The sequence below is a fragment of the Eriocheir sinensis genome, chromosome 31 (genome assembly GCF_024679095.1).
Source record: "Eriocheir sinensis breed Jianghai 21 chromosome 31, ASM2467909v1, whole genome shotgun sequence".
Taxonomy (NCBI): domain Eukaryota; kingdom Metazoa; phylum Arthropoda; class Malacostraca; order Decapoda; family Varunidae; genus Eriocheir; species Eriocheir sinensis.
Window position 1 is genome coordinate 4409082 of NC_066539.1, and position 16791 is coordinate 4425872.

The following is a 16791-nucleotide window of genomic DNA, read 5'->3' on the forward strand; positions in this document are numbered from 1 at the left end:
AAGACTTGCAAGAGGCCAGTCACCCTCCACTATCATGATGGGTCCTGATAGATGCTCTTTTTATTTATCTTATGTATGTCCTCCTCGTCCATTAATCTACGCAGTCTTCATGTAATACTATCAATCGAATTTGCCTAAACTACATAATCTCCTTCATTTGCTTCACTCATCCATGTTCGTGACTCAGTTTTTGCCAATGCTCTTCTTGAACTTAAACCGTTTCTGAACCCTTTAGTAATGGGAGAGAATGCCTTTTATTCTGCAGGTACATAATGCAATATCAACATGCGACACGTGCAGTTTCGCGCATTCTGAGAAGTATATCGTCAGCAGTGATAATAATGATGATTAGAGTGGTTAAGAAAGTAGAAGAGAAACCAAATGTGAGTCATGCAGGAAAATGATTGTCTTGTATGATAGTAACAGCGATAAAGAGCGGCGGGTGATACAACTCAGGGATGGGGCGATTTGAAAGAGGTGAGGCGAAGGGGAGAGGGAAGCGGGACTCGTTGGAAATAGTACGACGAGACCTTTGACCACAGTTTTTTCATCATTACATTAAGTACTCCCGTTGATAAGGGATAAGGAAGGGGTAAGATGTGAAAAGGGATGTAAAAAGACGTGAGAAGATAAGACGGCGTTCACGATAAATGTGTTTTTGTTGGTTCGAAAACAAAAGCATGTCGAATCATAGTTATAGGGGAACGGAATTGATCATCACAGAGGGATAAATTGCATGATTCTGAAGTATATAAGTGAAGGAACCATTGCAGTTATTGAAGGGAAAGATCTTAGTATATGCTGAGCCGCTGACCCCATTCTATATAGATGCAATCAATATAAACAACTTGACCTTTACCTTATATACTCGATCTTGACCTTATATAGTACAGATAAAGGTAGGGACATACGCTATAGCTGCGCGTGCCGGCGGTGCTTATCTCTGTCACATTGGCACTTGAACCTTATTTACTTGAGATTTATTTACATTTTTTTTACCCAAACGAAAAAAAAAGGAAATACGTCTTAGATTCGAGTTTCTTTTTACTAATGATAAGCAGAAGGGATGAAGCGACATACGTAACATACCCAAACACTGAAAGGGTCCTGAATCGTGCCTAAAATCCCCATAATGAATCCTGAACTTTCATTTTCCGTCCAAACCATTCATAAATACCACTACAAGACGTTCAAATTTGTATACATCTACCCAGCAAACTTCTACCATTCCTCTCCAATAGCGGGTGAAATCTTGCAAGCTAATCATAACACAAACGGAAACTAATGCAGAGTTTCTAAAAATGCCGATTAAATTATCTTATCCTAACAGCCTCTTGACCCATAACACGGATGAGGCTACGGCAGGACAGAGACGTGGAAGGTTTAGATACTGGAGCAGAAGGGGAGAGATGGAGACGAAATGGGGAGGAGGAAGAGAAAGGAATAGTAGGAGGGAATGATGAATGAAGGGATCGGGAAAGGGAAGAGAAGGATATTGTAAACAGAAGAGGGAAGGGGGAAGATTAATGGAAAGAGAAGAGATAAGAAAAAGGGATGGAAAGGAGGAGGAGGGTGGGAGGGGAAGAAGGGGAATAAATAATGGTTGAGGGAAGAAGAAAGAGTGGAAGGAAGGGAAGGGAAAATTCATGAGAAATTGATGGGAAAAGAAAACAAAAGGAGACAGCAAGACATCTTTAAGATGTCGGTAAATACTGGCTATGTGCCGAGCCTATGGAAAGTAGCTAATGTGACGTGACGACGATTTTTAAAAGGGGGAGAGGTCAAGCTGCTTCCAACCATCGCATATAATTAACATCGGTTATAATAAAAGAAAGATATTGGAGTCAGCCAGGGGAGCATTTAGAGAGGCATAGAGAGATGGGTTCACACGACTCTGTCATGGTTCACAAAGGTCATCATGCTTAGGTATCTCTCTCACCAATCTTTTAAAATCTGGTAATAAAATGATTGAGGTGGTTGACAGAGATGAAAAATTCTGATGTAATTTTATCTTGATTTAGTAAAAAGCTGACAAAGTTCGTTGCCGATAAAATTGAATTCATTAGAGACTGGAGGAAAAACTTTGGAAGCAAAGGCGTGCAAAAGGTGCATTAGCACAAAAGAGCAAAGATCAATGGTAAAATAAAGATCTGACTGGGGTGTTACGGGGGGGGGTCCTGAGGTTCGTTATTTATTTCCACTTTTGTTTATTATTTATATCAATGACTAGACACAGTGAATTAGTAGTGATGTTAGTAAATTTGCAGATGATACCAAGATCGGTGCAGTAAGATTGAGACAGATTATACTATTTTCCATCAGAATAACTCAACAGATTATATTATATGATGAAGGGATAAAGATGAATTGGTAGGGAAGTGCAGCATTTGAGTGTAGGTGGAAAAACTGACACTCTAATAACTCTATCTTTATTTCTTAAAGAAGGTCTAGGTAGAAAGAGAGAAGGAGAGGGGTCTGAGCCAGCCTGATCTCCGTCCAAAGGCACAATGTATTCAAGCTAGAAATCGAGCTAATAGGGTACTGGGATTATTTCATGAGCATAAGCAACAGAAGTCCCTCTCAAAACCTCTTTGAAATTCAATTTATATTAGACCCCAGAATCACTATCTATATGTGGTCTAGTCTGGTCACCCTACTAATCATATGGATATCGAATATTCAGAATGGAGGGGAGGATGAAGAATAGATGACTGGTTGAAACTCTTAAATAGGAAAGACTCCAAAACAGTTAACACTGCATTCTAGAAGTTCTCTAGAGGATCGAGGGGACATTGGAGAGTAGACGATAATGGATGAAGGCTTTAAGAGAGGAAGACAACAACAAGGTTGTTGGTAAGAGAACTGGGTAGGACACGAAGCGGGTATAATAAACTGGATAAATTCAGATTCAACAGGGACATAGAAAAATTGGGTTAACAGAAATGAGTGATGGTTTAGGAATAGGCTTGTGAGTCAATACAGGTGAGTGTCACATTCAAAAACAAGAAATAGACTATAATAAATTCAATATTGGGGGGTTGTTAGACGGAGGGGAGGGGGGGGGAGTTTAGAAATGCTGAGTCAGTTCTTGCAGACTCCTTTGCCTCATGTTCTTATGTCCTCTTGCTTAGAAAAAGGAGGGATAAGGGGAAAGGAGTAAATGGAAAGGGGAGAAGGGAAAGAAAGGGGAGGGAAAGAGAAAGAGGAAGAAGAGAAAGAGAGGAGAAGAATAAGAAGAAAGAGGAAGGAGAAGGTGGTGTCGCCTCCACGTATGTAAATGAGATCCGTAAAACATGAAAACTATGTGATCATGATGCCATAAATTTTAACACCTGTATTTGAATGTGACATAATTTTTTTACATGATGACACAGTTATCAATGGAAACTGTATTCACTAACTTTCCAGACCATGTGTGCAGACGAATAATATATAATAATTGATAGTTACGATTCAGAATATTAAAATGTTTTCCTTTCCCTCTGACTCGAACGCCATCTTTCTCTCCCTCTTCCTTACTACTACATCAGACTCACTTTGAAGAAGGGAGCAAAAAATGCGGAGTATTACTTGGAGGAGGAGGAGGCAAGCATCATGGATAAGGGAACAGACGAAGGTTGAAGATATTGTAATGACGATGAAGAACAAGAAATGCACCTGGACGAAATTACCATAAAAATGCATTTGTACAACTGTTCTCGTCAGCTCCTTAATGACCTCAGCGCGTGTGTGTGGGTGGATGGGACGCGTGTTTGAGATGTCATTGGTGCCAACAGCTGGGTTGGCTGGAATAGGTTGTGTGGGTGTCACTTATCAGCTTGCCGTGGCACCGTGCTCTTGTCCCCGCCCCTCCCGCCGCCCCAGCTCGCCTGTCCTCAAAGTTCTCTTTAAACTTGAAGGATTCCTCTCGTTACCATGGGATAACATAATTAAATGATCGTAAGAGGCTGCTCTTGGATGAACTTGTTCGCGTCATTTGCAAAAAAACTCAATTATTTGTCTTATTTGCGTAATTATTGCATTGTTATAAATCTCTCTCTCTCTCTCTCTCTCTCTCTCTCTCTCTCTCTCTCTCTCTCTCGTTGAAATAGTGCAGTATGCGTGTTGCATCATTGCTATCCACAAGAAGAAAACGGACACATCTTGCGCACGCATCGCGCGATGTTCCAGTCAGACGGCGAGTTACCAGGTGAGAATATGCCGTGCACTGCCCTCCCCTCATGCTTGGCTTCACGGCAGGCTGACCGGTGCACGGGGTGGTCTCCTGACGGGTGACTGAGCTTGAAAAATGTATGCTGGTTCTTGCTTATGCTTTGCTATGCTGGAAGAGTTAAATGAGACACGTATGGGTCTCTCTGGGAAGCAGCGGTGGGGCGGGGCTGGCTCTGAGTGGCACTACGCTCGCGCATGCCGCCAGCTCCATCGCCTAGTCTGTGGCGGTGTGTTGGAGGCGAGGGAGGGATTCACAGAGCTCCGCCATACACACACATACACACACACAGACTCACTCACTCACTCCCGACACGCACAACCCTCCACCTCCACACACACATGCCCAGGGCCTAGCGCCGTTTGAGCAAGCAAGCCACATACACACACACAAGGGCCATGGCTTCGTCGTCATCATCGCCGAGGATAAAATTTCCCCATGTCAAAAGATACAAATTGTTTATCTTCTGGTCTGCCATAATACTCGCGTTCACAGGTGTGTTGTGTTGTGTTGTGTTGCTGCTGTTCTTCTTGCTATCTTCTCTGTATCTTTAAGGAAAATGGAAGGTATTATAGTGTGCGGGAGATGTGATGCGGGATAACAGATTGAACGGATGCTGCTGCTGCGCGCTGTCCTGCCGTCCCGTCAAGCCGGCGAGGTGACACAGACATACAGACGCCGGTTTGCTCGATCACTGTTGCTTCTCCTCCAGTGTGGTTGTCTGTGTTTTACGTGTTGCTGAGGAAAACATTATCAAGTGGAGTCTATAGGACGTGAAGTGCGACACAGGTGATATGTAAGAACGCCTGGATTTGCGGTGTTAGTGAACCGGGGAGTGTACCTGTGTGTGTGTGTGTGTGTGTGTGTGTTTCGCGTAGGGGTTTCTTCTACTGTGTGTTACTATTATCATTTTATTAACTTGCTCTGTGTTCCGTGTGTTAAAATATTCCGCGTGTTTCCGTCTGAGCAACAAGTAATGAATGATTTTTTTTTTATATATATAATTTGAACAGACCTTATAACCACTCACTGAATATCCTTACTTAGAAAAATAACCCTTTTTTAATATTAAATCGAGTCATTAATTTTAAGGTATATATTACGCAAGTGTAACCCAGAAAGATAATTAATTTTTACAGGCAAATTGAATAGTGTAGTGAGATAACAGCCATCCATGACAAATTCTGCGGAGCGTGAGAGATTATACAAACCCGAGAGTCATCGTCTATTTTTTGCTGATGAGTGACTTGCGTCTCATAAGCTACGTCTCCCCCACTGCCCCGTCGTGAAGTCTGTCAAACAAGCTGTTATTGAACAAACCCCAGACCTACATTGCCAAGTTATCGTATTAACCACATACCCTTTCTATTATTTTTATGCCTCAAACTCTCGTACCTACACAAGTAACGTGAGAAAATCAAAGTTAGTGCTAAAACTGTTGAATATTGATGTTTTTCGTTCTTTGTTGTTATTGTTATCGGTCAGCAAGTACGAAAATTAAATGCGATGAGTACGACAATTTTGCAACGCTGCCCCAGACTCTCACTGCGGCTCCCCTCGAGTGTTGTGCAGTCAATGGTTACGTCCCCTTTTTCATGTCGTAATTCCTTCGTAACCAACTAACATTAGGCAAGCCCCACTGTCTCCCCTCCTCCCTTTAACAATATAGTACAAACAATAGCTACGCCCCCTTTTTCACGTCGTAAATCCTTCGTAACCAACTAACATTAGGCAAGCCCCACTGTCTCCCTTCCTCCCTTTAACAATATAGTACAAATAATAGCATCGTCCCCTTTTTCATCTCGTAAATCCTTCGAAATCAACTGATATTATGCGAACTCCAATCTTCCTCCGTCTCCCCTTGACAATAGCGTTCCATTTTTTTTTGTTATGAATCCTTTGAAAGCAACTCATATTATGCAAACGCGAGACTACGTAGAGCCTCCTCATACATGCTTATTGAAAGAGTTCTTTGACCTCTCTGAACCTTTGAGCAAGTATTTATATGTTTAGTTTTTACAGGGTCGTGGAAATGGTAGTTATGTTAATCTTTATGCTTTCGTAATAGTAGACTCTCTTATATATATAGCTACGTATCGTCTTCATTAACAGTAGCGTGCAAACTGTAGCCACGTCTCCTATTTTTCTTTGTCGTAAATACTGTGAAACTAACTAACACTATGCAATCCCTAGACGCCATAAACCCTAACCATCGTGCTTATTGAAATAGTTCCGTCACTTCCTTTAATTAAACCCTTGTGCAAAAAATTACGTCTCCAACTTCTCCTTTATATTCTTCCAAGTAGTTGATAATTGATATAAACCTCGTATATAGCACAACATTGGCGCTCTTTTACTGATGGAAATACCCTAGACTCCCCTAAAAGATACTGAGCAAATAGTCACGCCTATCTATGTAAGGGAAGAAGAGGAGGGGGAAGGAGCGTCTTATTGTGGGTGGCTAGTGGGTGTGGTGGGTGGTGGTGGCGGTTGTGGCGGTTGAAAATAATGATAATGTAATAAACGTGGAGGTGCAGGGAGGAGCACGGCGGGAGAGGGTCAGCAGGTCATCAGAGGCATGCACGCAGGTTTTAAATAGCTGAGTGTAAAGAGGAAACGCTTCTCCCGCGTCGAGACTCGAGAGAGAGAGAGAGAGAGAGAGAGAGAGAGAGAGAGAGAGAGAGAGAGAGAGAGAGAGAGAGAGAGAGAGAGAGAGAATCTACCCACATTTCCTCTCCCACTTTACGACTATTTTACGCATTTCCTTGGCATATGAGGTTTAGTTAGCTATTGAGAGAGAGAGAGAGAGAGAGAGAGAGAGAGAGAGAGAGAGAGAGAGAGAGAGAGAGAGAGAGAGTATCTACCCACATTTCCTCTCCCACTTTACGACTATTTTACGCATTTCCTTGGCATATGAGGTTTAGTTAACTATTGAGAGAGAGAGAGAGAGAGAGAGAGAGAGAGAGAGAGAGAGAGAGAGAGAGAGAGAGAGAGAGATTCTACACCACTTACTCTTCCACTTAACGGCTATTACACGCATTACTTTGGCGTGTCAGGTTTAGTTAACTATTTTAATGAGTCTGGTTACCGCATTTACAAAGGGGATAGGTTACCATTCTAGGGCGGGTAGGTTAAGGGTCTACCAAGGGTTACTATTCAAAGGGGAATAGGTTAGTATTTTAAGGGCGGGGGCTAGGTTACTATTTCTTGATCTAGTTACCATGAAAAGGGGGTTAGTTAACTATGCTTTAGGGGGCCAAGTTACTATTTTAAGGAAGTGATGATTTTAATTCCCGTGTTTACAATATTTTTTCCTTTCCGTCATATATATATACCACATTTATTTTTTTCTTCTTCCTGTAAATATCAACTCCACTCTTTCTTTCGTTTTGGTTTGTTTTTTCAATGAACTACTCCACATAATATTTAGAAAGGTTGATTTTACGGTACTTAGCTGCTATCTTGTCATTATTTTTATCTTCAAGGGTTAACAAAAAATCTTCATTATAGCCACAGTAGTATTAGTAGTGGTAGTAGTAGTAGCAGCAGTAGTAGTAGTAGTAGTAGTAGTAGTAGGCTGTAGTGCCGCATCGTCATCAGTAGCAGCATCAGCACCAGCAACAGCCTCCCTGCGTTACATAATCGAACCACGCGTAACTCCCCACCCCACCCCACCCCCTCTGTCCCGCCGCCACCACTCCGCCGCATCCCCTGACCGGCGGCGAGAAATGTGGGAGACTAAGCAGGATGAATGGACGGTCATTTCTGCATAAAAGGGAAGAGAGAGAGAGAGAGAGAGAGAGAGAGAGAGAGAGAGAGAGAGAGAGAGAGAGAGAGAGATTTACATAGAATGATCAAACCACACAGACCCTATGATCCCTATGATCATTTTACAACGATGGTGAAGAAAAAAATGTAGTCTGAATATATTTATTTAAAATTAAGTTTGTGCCATTACTTCTTGTTCGAAACGTGTCAACATCGATCATAAACAATTTGAATGTGTCCACATTCATAAAGTCATTAAGCCATGAAATATATTGAAACATTCGATCAATTTTCCGCAGAGGCGGCGTTTCTTGAGAGAACATATCCGTATGTACCTCTCGTACACCCCTGTAACGAGGCATCTTCAGTTGCTGGCAAAGACTGAAGTAGAGGGCTAGTGGATGAAGGTGCAGAGGTAGTAGAGGATATGCCAATCTTCGCCAAATTAAAGTCCTGCAAGGCATCAACAGTGGGAGTTATTTCGATGGTCTTCTGGCCATCTGCCAGCCTTATGTCTTGCTCCTGGAGTCTTGTTTCCACGTGCTGTTTCAATAAGCACACCCTGCAGACGGGCGAACGACCTGTATGAAAGTGGGAGGAAAAAATTCCGGAGCACGATGAACCCTTTCAAAGCCACTGAGATTGTATCTAGGGATGAGCTGGCGCAAATGGAGTCAACGTGACAGTTGCTCGGAGTCAGTGATTAAGAGGGAGGCAGAGTATGCCTTGCACCTGAGGTCAAGTCGACGGGGTACGTGTTGCTGATTTAAGCAAAGAGTATGCATGGGTCAGAAGGGATTGGAGTCTCAGAGGAATTGAAAGGCGTGGCACTATGGGCTTCAAGGACGGATGTTTCTGAATACACACATGCACTGAACGAGTTTTCATAACATAACATGTTATCACACACACTAGACACGTTATTACAGCACAATATGGTATATGATTGTGGCAAACTTATTGGTTTGTTGATACACAACAGTCATAAGTTACGGGCTGTCCACAACACAGGACCGCACGGACGGTCGATATCACGCGAAAACACACATCGAAGGCTATTGCGAGTTATAGACCATCCTGGGTGTTCAACGCCACAAATTACGTCGCGCCCACAGCAACAATTACACTTATTACAGCATGTTCACAGCACACTCAGCAGGAAAACATGACGGTGCGACGGGTGAAGTGTTCGATCCAGCGGTGAATGAATGTATATTAATTCAGGTGAAGTGATTCGAGAGGCAAGAAAAGGTGCGCCGGTGACAGCGGAAAGACGGGACCTTACCTCGATAGTGTGGGGGTCAGACGAGAGAGAGAGAGAGAGAGAGAGAGAGAGAGAGAGAGAGAGAGAGAGAGAGAGAGAGAGAGAGAGAGAGAGAGAGTGTATAAAACAATATCTAATGAGACTCCTTCACCTCTCCTTGAGACAGCACTGAGAGATCGCTGAAGAAAAGGTTTGGGTTTTAATAAGAGAGAAACGCACCCACGCACACACACTCAGACAAACAGAGAGACAGGGACAGAAACAGAAGGAGGGCGCAAACGTGTGCCCTCCTTTGCGACAGAAGATAAAGTCCCACTGGATGCCGAGGTGGTGGTGGTGGGGGAGGAGGTGGTGGTGGTGGCGGTGGTGGCGCCCGTGACAGACTCCGTGATCGATGCAGCCGGGCTCAGCCTCGTCTTGGCGCCTTCCCTCACGTTTTAACACATGTACAATCTTTTCGTCTTTAAAGGCTCAGAAACACACGCATATATACGTTCCCCTCACCTTACCTTACCTTACCTCACCTTACCTGACTTTACCTGACCTTACCTCAGCTCACTTCACATTATCTTACCTTAGCTTACCTCGCCTTACCTTACCTTACCTTACCTTACCTTACCTCACCTTACCTTACCTCACCTTACCTTACCTTACCTTACTTTACCTTATCTTACTTTACCTTACCTTACCTCACTTTACCTCACCTTACCTTACCTTACCTTACCTTACCTTACCTTACCTTACCTTACCTTACCTGACCTTACCTCATTTTACCTTGCTTCACCTCACCTAATATATTTCTATCTCCTCTTTTTTACTTTACCTTGCCTCGCCTTATCTCTCCTCACCCTTACCTTACCTTACCTTATCTTAACTTACCTTACCTCATCTTACCTTACCTTACTTTAGCTCACTTCACATTAGCTTACCTTATCTTATCTTACCTTACCTTACCTTATCTTACCTTACCTTATCTTACCTTACCTCACCCTACCTTACCTCAGCTTAGTTCACATTAATTTACCTCACCTTACCTTACCTTACCTTACCTTGCAGATACTTATGTCGGTAATGTCAGACGCTTCCACTTCTCACATCATCTATTTCTAAAGGTCAAAAAGGGAATTAATCCGGCTCTCATGAGGGCTTTTTTTAGTTTCAGTGTACAGAAGAAAGGTCAAACTATCAGCAGGGTCATAAAAGTAACCCTGGGAATGCCTCAGACCCCCACGAAAGCCTTGTCAAATATGTGTTCTAGGGCGCCGATCTGTCTGAGAATACATCCCTTAATCTTTTTTTCTTCAAAGGCTCAGAAATCACACGCATAGACGTTCTCCTTGCCTTACTTTATCTCACCTTATTCACCTTACCTCACATCACCTTACCTTGCATAAGTTTACATTTTCTTATCTAACATTACTTTAATTTACCTTACAGACACGTGTAATCTTTTTTTCAAAGGCTCAGAAATCACACATATACGTTCTCCTTAATTTACCCTATCTCATCTTATTCACCTTACCTTACATCACCTTACCTTGCATAAGTTTACATTTTCTTATCTTCCCTTACCTTACTTTACCTTACAGACACGTGTAATCTTCTTTTCTTCAAAGGCTCAGTAAGGCACACATATAGACACGTGCTTCTCACCCTACCTTTCCTTACCTTACCTCACATTACATCACCTCACCTTGCTAAGCCTTCCCTCCTCATCCCTTCCTTTCCCTTCTCTTCCCTTGCCTTTCCTTTCCTTCGCTTTCCTTCTCCTCCCTTCCCTTCCCCTCCCTTCCTTTCCCTTCTCTTCCTTTCCCGTTCCTTCACTTTCCTTCTCTTCCCTTCCCTTCCCTTTCCTTTCCCTTCCTTTCCCTTCCCATACCAAATATCATCTTTCTATATCTTACTTCACCCTATCTTACCTTACCTTACCTTATCTTGTCTTACCTTATCTTACCTTACTCTTCCTTACCTTACCTTGTCTTACCTTATACCTGAAATAACCTCTGTTGCACTCTTTTCCTGCTTACTTGTGGCCCTTTCAGCAGACGCGTCCAATCTTTCCCTCTTTAAAGACTCGGAGATGCAAACGTACGCTACACGGTTTGACCTTCTCTCAGTACTCTCGCTGCTCGCTCCCTCCCCTGTATTTCCAGTAGCTGTAACAGACGCGTACACTCTTTGTCTCTTTTTTATTAAGATCCAAAAAAAGCAAACTTACGCTGCCTGGTTTCGTCAGTTATTACGTTCTTGCCGCAAATCTCCGCACTTGTGTAATGACTGTGTCTGAACGTTTTGGTCGGTATTTATCAACGTCTAATCTTTCTCAAATTGTTTTAAAGGTCTGTGAATTAGCATACCTCTAATTGGGGAGTATGATGATGATGACAAGTCACACGAAAAGTTCACTCGCCCAAGCTTATCCCAAGTGGCGTTTACAGAAGCTGCCGGATCATGTAATTACGTATCTTGTCATGTTTCATTGCCTTGTCAGATGAGATGAAGAAGTCAAGGGTGAACATTGCAGATATATAATTTCAAACAAGCCACTAGCAAACGAAAAAAATTATCTTTAGTCGCTATACACCGTTTCATATACTCTCGATTTTTCTTACGGGTCTTTTGAGGTCAAGTTTAAGTTAAGGGCTGACTTTTCATTTATAATTATTTTCTACGGAGTCAGATTTACCCCTTTATCAAACATATCAGCCATTGGGAGAAGGAGGAGGAAGAGGAAGAGGAAGACGGAAGACGAAGACAAAGAGGAGGAGGAAAAAGAGGAGGAGGGGGAGGAGGATGAGAAGGATGGGAAGAATGGGTCGCCTGGTACACAAGATCGCCTTTTCTCTTTACACGAGTATGCTATATATACACTTTTCTCACCATAACCGGAGATGCTGACATACAAAACCCGATCATGTCCTCCCTTAGAACGCGCCTCCTCTTGACTTGCTGGCTTTGTACGCGTATATATCTGCAAGGAGAATATAGTATCATTCCTCCATGTAGCAGAGTTGATAGAAGGGTCATCTCTCCTCAGAAACACAGACAGGCATGCATACAGAGCGACTTGCTTGCTTATGAGGTTTAATTGTGTGGTTTCGTTGATGTAAGAGCCATCCTCTTGTTGTTGCCACTCCGTTGATGAAAGTGCACTGGTGTGTGTGTGTGTGTGTGTGTGTGTGTGTGTGTGAGAGAGAGAGAGAGAGAGAGAGAGAGAGAGAGAGAGAGAGAGAGAGGTGGGGGTGAGGAGGAGGAGGATAAGGAGGTAGAGGAGGAAGAAAAAAGTAAGAGGACGAAATTCTAAAAAAAAAAATGATACACGGAAGTGGAGATAGACCCACTACCCCGCCCCCATCTCTCTCTCTCTCTCTCTCTCTCTCTCTCTCTCTCTCTCTCTCTCTCTCTCTCTCTCTCTCTCTCTCTCTCTCCGTTTTAGTCACCGCAACTCTGTATTGATTTTCTGCGGGCGGGACCGACGTCAGCTGGACACACACACACACACACACACACACACACACACACACACACACACACACACACACCATTGCAACACGAGAGAGAGAGAGGGTTTATACTCTCTCTCTCTCTCTCTCTCTCTCTCTCTCTCTCTCTTCCGTAGGTGCTAATTTATTAAAGTAACCCAATTAACGGGTGGCTCATAAATATGTAATTAAATAACCCCTCCAGGTGTAGGAAGGAAATAGGTGGAATGGCAGCTAGATGTAACTCGCAGGTGAAGGAGGAGGAGGAGCAGGCAAGTACAGGTATAAACAAGGGAGATCACTGAGCTACACGTTGCCTAGTAGCTAAAATTCCTCTCACTGACTTTGGAACACCTGGCAATTAGGAAACACGTCCCTTACAAGAACCCTAAGCTAGAAGAACTGCTAGGGAACAAGAGGTAACCCGTCTAAGTACAATAGGTGAAAGTATATCTGGTTCTACGCTACACAAGACGCTGGCCTTACAAACACGTGGGTCGATGTTTATAAATACCTTGCACTTGATATTGAAGGTAAAGGGCGGGAAGTGAGGAGGAAGAGGCGAGTGAAGGAGTGGCAGAGGAAGAAACGTACTAATGCAAAGCTACACGTTGATCTAGGCTTTTAAAACTATATTGCTGGCTTTAGATCACTTATGATTCTTTACGTATGAGATTGAAGCTAAGAAAGGGTAGGAGGAGAGAGGAGACGTCATTCTTTTAAGTTTTGTAATCGGGGACAAATTTTACCTTATCCACACTTTTTCGAGGCTCTTACTTTACGCCTTTGCAATATGATCACTTGGTTTGCTAATGTATATATAAATCCCATGCTCCTGAGGTTGAAACGAGGTACAGTCTATAAGATCCAACCGAATGATGTTGAACCCTATCTCAGTCAGGTCGACAACCGCGTTTTATCCTCTAATTTCGTAAGAGAGGATGTTTCAGGAAATGGTGTGTACTCGTATGTTCTGTTTGTCTCGTGTTGGCCGGGTTACGCCATCGGCTACTTGTGAGCGGGAGAGGAAAACGGTGTGTGTGTGTGTGTGTGTGTGTGTGTGTGTGTGTGTGTGTGTTCCCCTAGGCAATGCATTTTAAAGTTATAACAGTAGCAACACGATCAGTAGTAGTAGTTGTAATAGTAGTAGTAGTAGTAGTAGTAGCAGTAGTAGTAGTAGTAGCAGTAGTAGTAGTAACACCAGACACCAGTAGAAGCAGTAGCAGTATAGAAGCAGTAGCAGTGGTTACAACAGCACCACCACCACCACCACCATCACCACCACCATCACCACCACTATCACCACCACCACCACCACCAGTATCTATGGGGGTGACCTTGTTAACTAACCTTTAAATCAATAGAGGAAGCAAACACACACACACACACACACACACACACACACACAAGGCAATATCCCACCCCAGCCTGTCTACCTGATGCTGAGGGAAGCGTACGGGAAGGAAGCTGTTTTAGATGTCTGATTGCGATACTAGGAAACCGCGCGCGAGAGAGGCCGTTGAGTCAGGCAGGAAGGCAGTGTTCAGTAAGAGCGGGTAACGACAGTCAGGTGATTCATGGGAAGGGCTCTCGGTGGGGGATGTGATATGAGGGAGTTAGGAGGCGAGGAGGTACAGGAGAAGGTAGATGAGGGAGTAACGGTTGAGGAGGTGCAGGAAGAGAGAGTAGGTGAGGGAGGAGGAAGTGGCGAGAGGAGAGGAAAGAAGAGGGAGAGATGAGATAGGGGAGATAGAGAGGAGATAAAGATAGAGGAGAAGGAGAAGAAAAGAATAATATAGTGAAAGAAGGAGGAAGAGGAAGAGGAGGAGTAGAGAGAGAGAGAGAGAGAGAGAGAGAGAGAGAGAGAGAGAGAGAGAGAGAGAAGAAAATAGAAAGAGTAATATTGTAGGAGAATGATGATGATGATGAGAGGGAGGAGGAGGAATGGATTAAAGTGGATGAGAGAGAGAGAGAGAGAGTGCGTGCGTGTGCGTGTTAGGAGTTAGGAACCACTGCAGCTTTCAACAAGAACTTACCTATCGATTGGCTTATAAACGCCTCTTTTTATACGCCTGCCTGTCGCTTGCTTTATCGTACGTATTTTCTTAGATCTTTATTTTTTTTCTAATGTTTTTTGCCAATAGGTTTACTCATATTATTACGGTTTAGTGTTACGAGATGGTGGCTGACTTGTTATTGTTTGTGAAGTATGAGGTGTCAACGTTCTTTTTTTCTTTTTCTTTTTTTTTTGCTTTTGTTTTTCTTGTTCTTGTTCTTGTTCTTCTTGTTCTTCTTCTTGTTGCCCTTGTTCCTCTTGTTCCTCTTCTTCTTCTTCTTCTTCTTCTTCTTCTTCTTCTCCTTCTCCTCCTTCTCCTTCTTCCTCTTGTTCCTCTGCTTCTTCTTCTTCTTCTTCCTCCTCTTGTTCCTCTTGTTCTTCTTCTTCTTCTTTTTCTTCTTCTTTGAGGCTGCCGCTGTTCACCTCAAGACTCCGTAACTTTGCTGTGTAGAGAAAATTAAGACAAGACAGGGATAACGTATGCTGTATGGCTTTGCGCTCTCTCTCTCTCTCTCTCTCTCTCTCTCTCTCTCTCTCAGGTCGTATTTTTAGCCTGGAACAGTGTAAAAATGTGATATAATGGACAACGGCGCGCGCATTCGTGAAATATTCTTAGCTATATTGATTGATTGATTGATAGTTTATTGTTGCAAGTAAAACAAGAAAGGAGAAGGGAGGAGCATGCCACCCCAACCCCCAGGCAGTACAGAGTGTGATTATACAACTAAGGATACATGTGTAAGTAGCACCAGGAAACTAAAAAGATACAATGGCAGGGGACAAGTGCTAAAAAAATAAAGGCCTTGATTTAGTTAAGGAAGCAGACATAAGGGACTGGACATGAACTACAATCTAGGGGCAAATGCAGGATACTCCCTAAGCACAGCTGAAAGAACATTATTGTTAATGAACCAGCCCACCAGCTCAGGCAGGTCCCAGTGGCCCAGTGAGCGGTAGGCACAAATAGCAGAACATTGCAGGACATAGTGTTTGAGCGTGTGACCCCCTAGCCTATTTTGTCAACCTTATTTAAGTGATATTCAAACTGTTTTCCTTACCGCGGCGAGCCAGGTTTATTTTTAGCATTTCTCACGTGATCTATATTGAAGGCTCTTGATGGTAATACTGAGAACTCTTGGGGTGCCACTCGCTGTCGGTCTGTAGCTATTTGTGAAGAAGTGGCAACTCAGCAACCTCTAGCAGTACTCTGGGGCGATATTTCCAGACGCTTCCACCTCTCACATTAATTATTTCCCAAGATTGAATGGGAGATTAATCGGGTTCTCATAGGTGCCTTTTCACATTTAGGAGCTTTGTCAGACTATCACCAGAGTCATGATACTACCCGTGGAAAGGTCAACAGCGCCTACGAAAGCTTGTTAAATGTGTGCGCTTGGATGCCGAAATGTTTAAGAAATATGACACTAACTGGTTGTGGTTTGGGCGCGTGTTGTACTTTGAAGAACCACAGAGTAAGATATTTGAGTTTTCTGCACTACTAATATTCTCGTGGATAGAAAGGAGAGGACGAAGGTTTCTTATCATCTGCAATCTGCCTCATGTAACCTCTTGTAGTGGCTTGGGCGAGTCATAAAGAACCACAAAGTAAGACACAGTTTTCGCCACTAGAATGGAAAGGCGAGATCGAAGGTTTATCATCATCTGCAGTCTGCCTCACGTAACCGGGCTTAATACTGGATTGGGCGCGAGTCGCAAAGAACCACAAAGACAGTAATTGAGTTTTCGCCACTACTGGTATTCCAAGCTCGTGGATAGAAAGGTGACATCGAAGGTTTGTATTTATCTTCAATCTGCCTCACGTGATCTCTAGTATAGCTACTGGATCGTGCGGGAGTCGTACCGTACCTAAAGAAACACAAGTAAGGGATAGGGTTTCCTCCACTTCTGGTATTTAAAGCTCGTGAAAGGTGTGCGTGAAAAAAGGTGAGAACGAAGGTTTGTTGCCATATGGCATATGCAGTCTGCCTCGGGTAACCTTTTGAAGCACTGG

General features: G+C 43.3%; 1 protein-coding gene and 1 long non-coding RNA gene across 3 annotated transcripts in view; one reads left to right on the forward strand and one right to left on the reverse strand.

The window, feature by feature from the left end:
* Window positions 1–4407: 4407 nt before the first annotated feature.
* Window positions 4408–16791, forward strand: part of LOC127005825 (phosphatidylserine decarboxylase proenzyme, mitochondrial-like) — a 28047-nt gene continuing 15663 nt past the window's right edge. Inside the window, exon 1 of one of the 2 annotated variants that reach the window (XM_050874996.1) lies at window positions 4408–4705. In XM_050874996.1, the coding sequence (XP_050730953.1) occupies window positions 4609–4705 (97 nt within the window). In that variant the 5' untranslated portion in view covers window positions 4408–4608. The remainder of the gene's footprint in view (window positions 4706–16791) is intronic. The other variant, XM_050874997.1, reaches the window with a different exon arrangement.
* LOC127005827 (uncharacterized) lies at window positions 10456–12721 on the reverse strand. Its single transcript, XR_007758940.1, has 2 exons — window positions 10760–12721; window positions 10456–10607 (listed from the first exon to the last, which is right to left on the reverse strand). It is a non-coding gene; the product is annotated as an uncharacterized LOC127005827 (long non-coding RNA).